General features: G+C 32.8%; 1 protein-coding gene across 2 annotated transcripts; it reads right to left on the bottom strand.

The window, feature by feature from the left end:
* Window positions 1–2,501: 2,501 nt before the first annotated feature.
* On the bottom strand, window positions 2,502–6,129 carry LOC114127634 (repulsive guidance molecule B-like). Of its 2 annotated transcripts, none has more exons than XM_027991930.2 (4): window positions 5,602–6,129; window positions 5,107–5,219; window positions 4,089–4,561; window positions 2,502–4,014 (listed from the first exon to the last, which is right to left on the bottom strand). In XM_027991930.2, the coding sequence occupies exons 2-4, from the start codon at window positions 5,162–5,164 to the stop codon at window positions 3,364–3,366; spliced, it is 1,182 nt and encodes a 393-aa protein (XP_027847731.2). In that variant the 5' UTR covers window positions 5,165–5,219; window positions 5,602–6,129; the 3' UTR covers window positions 2,502–3,363. The 2 variants fall into 2 exon arrangements, with proteins under 2 accessions (XP_027847731.2, XP_050066954.1); XM_050210997.1 differs by lacking the exon at window positions 5,602–6,129 and adding an exon at window positions 5,545–5,566.
* Between the last annotated feature and the right edge of the window lie 1,104 nt (window positions 6,130–7,233).

Below are 7,233 nucleotides of genomic sequence, written 5' to 3' on the forward strand. Positions count from 1 at the left end.
TAATACGTTTGGTATATATAACTAATATTATTAATATTGTTTCTCAAAGAATCATTTAAAACCGCCCTGGGTCCTAGTGATCAGGATACTTTCATTTCGCATTAAAACATATTACAGTATAATACAACCGAGTTCGTTACATTGATTTATTTCCGTACAAATCTTCAATACCCTTTTAAGTACATATTAGAATACATTCGCGTATTATGTATGCTAATTGGTTGAAATAAAAATCAACTGAGTACTTTACAATTGTCTTTTGGACTTAAGTTAACACCGTAAATGTGTAGATATTGCATGGCAATAAAATATAATCCAAACTTCATATTTATTCTAAAACAACTAAAATCATCTGTCCAGCTGATTGATAAAATGTATTAGTACCGCTACCAGACAGAATCACATCGTTTCCCAATATACATTATACAGTTACTGAAATTAATATCGCAATTGTCAATGACCGTGGCATAGTGCCAATAACGAGTAACCGAACTTAACCACACCTCAAGTCCTAGACCTACAGGACCACAGTCCTCAAAAACGTTACGACATTTATTTTTTTTTAGAAAACATGAGAAAATACCACATGCAAAAGTACTTAAGTTCCTATAACTATACTGTAACCCTTATAGGAAATTTGACTTCTCGAAAAAGCCGTCGTCTGACCCTTGCCATTTTGTTCGCCCCACTGTCCGTCAACCACCGATATTTAGGCTACATACTTATTACAATAAGCGGATTAAAAATGAAGAAACGCGTGCGGTTTTAATCTTGTAGGCGTTTTATGAATAAATTACTAAAATAATATTAATATTTAATTATACTTCAAACTTTTTTGAAGCCCACATTTATAATTTTACTCCTAAATTTATAGTAGGTACTTGTATTGTACATTGGTTATGAACGTGAACAGTTAAGAATTATAACAATTTTAAATGTTTTATATTACCTTTAAAATTACCTAAATTTAAAACTTATTGTTCATAATTTTTAATGTAAAAAACCTAAAATAAACCTACAAATATAAAATAAATAATATATAAATAACCTACACAATGCTAATCCATGAATAAAAAACATTTAAGTCTATTTATTTTGTTTTGCTCTTGAGCACATATTTTTGCTTTTTAGTGTATTATACGACTGCATAGTGAAATCAATTGATTGTTCAATCGATGAAGTTTGAACCCTACCTACTAAATATTATAGTGTATTACAAATTATAGTGCAGGATGACCATTATACGAACTACGGAGGACAGTCTCCGTGACTCAGCCACTAAACCGGAACACGTTCAAATACAATGCATTGATTCAGTCGTATAAATATTTAATATTTTAATACGTACAATAGATTATTTCATAATACCGCGGTCAGAAATCCGTCTTCGAACGTAATCAAATCTGATCAACCGGTTTAGAAATCTGGAAATTAAACAATCACTTTCATCGACAGATGACGCTAGTGTATACGATTTTTATATGTTTTCAAGATTTGTCTGTAATAATATGGTTTGTTTTTACCATAGTTATTTGTAATTAATGAATAAAAAATATTCGTGAGTAATTCGAAAACAATAATTTAATTACTCGCTATCCTTTCTCAAAAAACGTATAACAAATATAATATATATAAATAAATATAATTTACCAAAACATTAATAATGAACCCCTTATTTGCCAAACTGATAATGAATTGTAATTGCAATAAGTTTATTATTTATAAATGCTATTTAATTTGATTCATAGTCATTATTAAAATAAAATAAATTTTTATATTTCTGTTATAGACACTGACAATTTTTTAATTAAAACTGTAATTTTTGTAAAATTAAAGTAAGATAAAATAAACGTTCAAGCAGTTGATAATTCAATTTTTTTATTATTAATACTTCAATGTTGTACATAATGCATTTTTCTGCGAAGTTATTTATTCAGTTTATTTAGTAATTATTATAAATTACAAATGTAAAGATTATCTAAATGATGTTTAATCTTAATGATAACTTATAAAATAATAAATAATAGTTACCTAAACATATTTGGCAGTATTTGTATATTGTTCATGTGTTTATGTTAAAGGTCCATAATAAATAATATAATAATAATAATAATACTGTATGCATAATACATAATAATTGTATTGGAAACATTAATAAACACAATGTATTTGTAAAATTAATAATATTTTATTTGGTTAGATACTAAGTGTAAAACGTATAAGTATTTACACTTATTTTTTATTATAAAAGTATAGAATAATATATTCAATATTAATGTACATTACTACATAATTTTATGAATACATAAAAATTAATTGACACTATCGGCTTAGATAAATCACAAACTAATGATTTAAATTATGAATCAACACAAAAATGTGTTTATATAAAAAAAATATCTATGCATAATTAATTTTAACATATAAAAAATCCTTAAGATTACATTTATAAATAAAATCACAAAATTCGGACTAGGATCAGACATATTGTACTAAATAAATTCTACTTAATGATACCTATATTATTTACTTTCTTTTTACACTGATTTATACAATAAGATGGTAACGTTTTTCAAATACACAATTGGTGAGCATAGCCTACCAATTAGCAAAAACAGCAATGATGTTACATATTTACTCCAATTGATTATTGCAAAACATTGAACTCTCAAGTTTCAAAAATTAACTACTGTATATACATTCTTGAGATAATATTCAAATTACAATAAAATCATGTTATAAAGTTATTACATTAAATAACTTATATCAAATCAAAAATAGCTAAAATCGAAATTACATTACTAAGTATGAAAAATAATTTAAGTAAAAAAAATAATATATGCACATTTGTGTTTGTTCGTTATTACTTTTGTTACCTTTTTTGTTGAAATAAAGTCATTTGATTAAAAAAATGTAAAAATAAATAAATGTACAGAGCAATATAAATTAAGTCATTAGGTTTTTTAATCTACAGACTTTAGTTTGACAAATTAATCAATCTGTTGAATAAATATTGGCAGGAAAACAAACACATTGTTCATTAAAATTAAAAATATGCTGAATACTTAAAACGCCTCAACTTTAATTGTTCTTAAGTTACACGCGTATAATTAAAACTATATCATAGTAATATTTGTAGAGGAGAATATTATTTACTTAATTTTCTTATTTATTCAATTAGAAAATTGTAAGGTAAATTGAGAGATAACAAAAAAATAAAAATATATATACATAATTTAAATAACTTACATAAAATAAAAATATGTTGAAAAACTTAATTTTATGATGTTGGACGTGTGTAAAGTAGAGACAGTAAATGATGATTTAGTATTTTCTTAAACTACAATACTAGGAACACTCAAATCAAAGAAAGTTGTACAATGTGATGATAGTGAGAATAAATAAATTTAATCTATGTATACCATTGGCCCCAGCTGTTGAATTAGGATTATACTCGAATATACTAATCGTCCTATTAAACAAAGAGCGCGGTTCAAAAAACAATACATCAGAGTATGCTGCATGTGAAGCATTGATGAACTGTTCATCATGAGATGTCATCATATCAAACACACACCAATCTAAATACTGATCCGTTAGTTTATGACCAGTAGGTCCAACACTGTTGTGACATGAAGTCAACGCACGATCTAATTCATTTATTGCAACTTGTTTAATATTTATTTGTTCAGAATGAGGACAACCAGTAGAACATAATACATTCTTATCTTGATTAAATAATTGTGTTAACTGGTCTGGCAATTTAGCAGAAATGGACAAATATTTTCCAACACGAGTCACAGTTATAATTGTAGAAATATACGATAATCGTATGATTACTGTCTCACTGTTGGGGTCATTGGAGCGCCATGAAAGAGAAACGGTCGGTGATGTAGCTGGTCCAGACGAAGTGGAGCCATCTTCAAATACACTGGGCAACTGAAAATCTCCTTGTGCTTCATACATTTTTTGTAACGTACACTCGGGTTTATGTGCTTTTAATATAACCGTCAACTAAAAATATGAAGATGTATAATTAAAGATATTTTCTATAGGTACCTAAATATAAAAAAATATTAATTAAATACCTTAGTTGGAGCAGTAGCTGTTGTACTATTTACAATGGCTTCATTGGTTACCATGATTCCAAAAAATGGATTCTCAATCACTTGCCAAGCTCCATGAATCCGACAAGTTTGATACTTTCCATCGAATGTCCTCAGGTGGGGATCACCAAATAAGCCACAAAACCGGTGTTCTTTTTTATCATCAAATAGTAATGGACAAGAAGGTCCATTATGAGTTGATTGAGCCATTTGGGAATGTTCACTACTATTATTTCTGGAAAAATCGTCATGACTCGTGCATAACTTTTTGAACTCTGAGTTTGATACCGTAACAGCTGAATGATATCCAATGTCGCCACGGCATTTTTTTGACAATGATTTCATACATTTAATGTATACATCTAAATCTCTACATTGATTGTCTCGAGGATTGTCCTTACTATTAGGCAACATGCAAGTATCTTGAGGACATGGTACTGGAACACAGGTGCACACTAAAAAAAATAAATTATATTACTCATTTGATTCGATATAACAATTTAAATGAAAACACACAACATAAGATAAACATTAAACATGGTAATCTGTTTAATTTAAACACAGTATTTAGTATATTAACTTAAAAGAATCATTTATCGTTTTAAGTAGGAAGTAGATACCTATATTATGCTTTAAATGATTGTATACAAGAAATCAATGAAATAGTACCAATAATATTTATTATTATTAACATAAAATAATTTATAAGTACTACTATAAAAAACACCAGAAAATACAATAAACAAACCACTGATAAACAATCATATTCAGTAGCGTTCTGTGTGTGTAAACCCACACCTTCCGAAACGTAAACAAATACTAATGTAAATACTCACTGCTATGTTAGCGTGGAATCATATTTGTATAGGTTTAATTTAGTTAGTAAATAATTAATATTTGAATTGATCAAGACAAATATGAATTTAATCGATTATACTTGGAGACAACTACTGTGAGTATTGGTACTTGATAAGTAACAAATCTATATCAAAACTCTTACCTGCAATAACAGCGGCCCATACTGTTCCAAAACGACGAATGAGGTTTGAAACGAGCATTGTCCTGGAGTGTATTGAACACGATCAACTACGTCACCATGTCTTCATACCAAAACTGTAAAAACATGACTGATTGAGAAAATATATTTAATGAGAGCGGCTTATCGTGGCACATGTAGGAGCAACGACACGGTCGGACGGTCGTGAGGACTAATCGTCGTCAAAGTGGACGGTTTATTAATTATTATGATACAGAGATTTTAGAGGATTTTAATGTAATAGGTACCGTGTGGAATGACAAATAAAAATCGGCACGTCCGAGGTCGGACCGCAGAGATACAGCACAGCAATTAATAAATTATAATCAGGTAACACACATAATTATTAATTATTAACATTATTATGCATCTACCTGTGCACACACACACACTTATACGTACATTTACTTAAAATACATTAATAATAATAAATCGATTGCGACATTTCGCGAACATTACCATTTACAGCGGACGGCAGCGCGAAGAGTGCGACGGCGGCAGAGGGGACGATCCGCACTCGGATGACGAACAGCATCAATTCCGGCGGCGGCGGCGGCGGCGGCGGCCGATCGATCGGTAAACGGTCGCGGAGTGCGCGCGAAATTAATAATAATAATCTTCAAATACTGCGGCGGCGGCGGCGGCGAGGACGATCGTTGACGATATGGCACTGCCGCGGCGGTACGCGCACGACGGACGACGACGATGATTCAGCGGCGCGACGGTGCGGTATGGGAATGCCGTCGACGAGAGACGACGCGACCGCTAAAAGGTGTGCGCACGACAAGCGAATAAACAACGATAATTATTGTCAGAGTCGCTATCAGAGCTGCTAGACACACGCGAAACGATAACGTCGACGGAAAACAAAAAAAAAACACAACAAAAATAATAATATAATATTATTATTACACGGCGTGTGTGACGCGCGCGCGTTCTCGACGATCGGCGGTAGACTCACTGCGACGGCGGACGGACGAGAGAGATACGGTCGCGCGGCGGCTGCGGCAGCGGCGGCGGCAGAAGGGAATGCGGTCGGACCAATCGGCGCGACCGGTCGTGTATAACGGGCATCGCAGCCGCCTTGGCTGCGAAAGCCGTCAACGCTGGCACGACGGGACGGCGGCGGGGGGGAAACGAGGACGGGGCGTCGGGCCGCGGTATGCGGGCGCGGGTACGTGCGGCGGCGGCCGTTTTGCCGTGTGCTCCGCACGACGCGGTTCGGTCCCAGACTTGGTGTCGTCGGCTCGTGGGATTCCTTCTGTACGGCTGCCAACCCCCTTGCGCCCGCCGTGCCGCGTATTATTACACCGCACGTACGCGCGCATATGTATATACGTATATATGAAATTATAACTCATTGTTCGGTGTATATATAATATTATTATTATTATATTTGATAGGTAGGTTTTTTTCATCTTTTTCGTCCGTACGGCACAATACGCGTTCTCGTCTTACCCCTACACACAATAATATATAATATAATATTATAAACGATCCAAAACGCGTACCTATAATATTAAATATTATATTATATTGTTGTGTGTGTACAGGGCGGTTACGATCGCCAACCGGTGGATGTTCCGAGACGAATTTAGCCGTACGAGTGCAGTTTACCTGCACGTTTGTAAACAATCGTATTCCTCGTGGTAATGATTTCCGCGCACAGATCACGGAATTTTTCTGTTATAATAAAATATTTTGGCGTTTTTCATTGTCGTCCGTTCATCGACACTAAACTTTAAACATTATAGGCTTATAACACTATTATACGACCTTTTGGAGAGTATACGCTATTCTCGTATACGAAATTTAAAATGTACGTTGTCGATATAAAAATATTATAACGATTTTTAGGTACCCAAACACTATGATGTAAAAGTACAAAAAATATGACGTGGTAAGACCTATAATTTTCATATTATTTAAAAAAAAATCCATAAATTTACCGGGAAATCGAACGGTTTATAATAAAAGAATCGCTCTGTATATTATATATGTATATTATGTGATATCGTTATGACCGTAGCCGCGCGGTCGTTGTGTCCGCATTTCAGAAAAGAAATTGTCGGGACCGGCGAGGCGGAGAGG

This window comes from Aphis gossypii, chromosome 1 (assembly GCF_020184175.1).
Source record: "Aphis gossypii isolate Hap1 chromosome 1, ASM2018417v2, whole genome shotgun sequence".
NCBI lineage: Eukaryota > Metazoa > Arthropoda > Insecta > Hemiptera > Aphididae > Aphis > Aphis gossypii.

Coding starts and splice junctions, on each gene's coding strand:
- LOC114127634 (XM_027991930.2), bottom strand. CDS start 5,164: ATGCTCGTTTCAAACCTCATTCGTCGTTTTGGAACAGTATGGGCCGCT. Junction 4,562..5,106: donor ATGGGCCGCTGTTATTGCAG/GTAAGAGTTTTG, acceptor TATTTTTTTTAG/TGTGCACCTGTGTTCCAGTA. Junction 4,015..4,088: donor CAGCTACTGCTCCAACTAAG/GTATTTAATTAA, acceptor TCATATTTTTAG/TTGACGGTTATATTAAAAGC.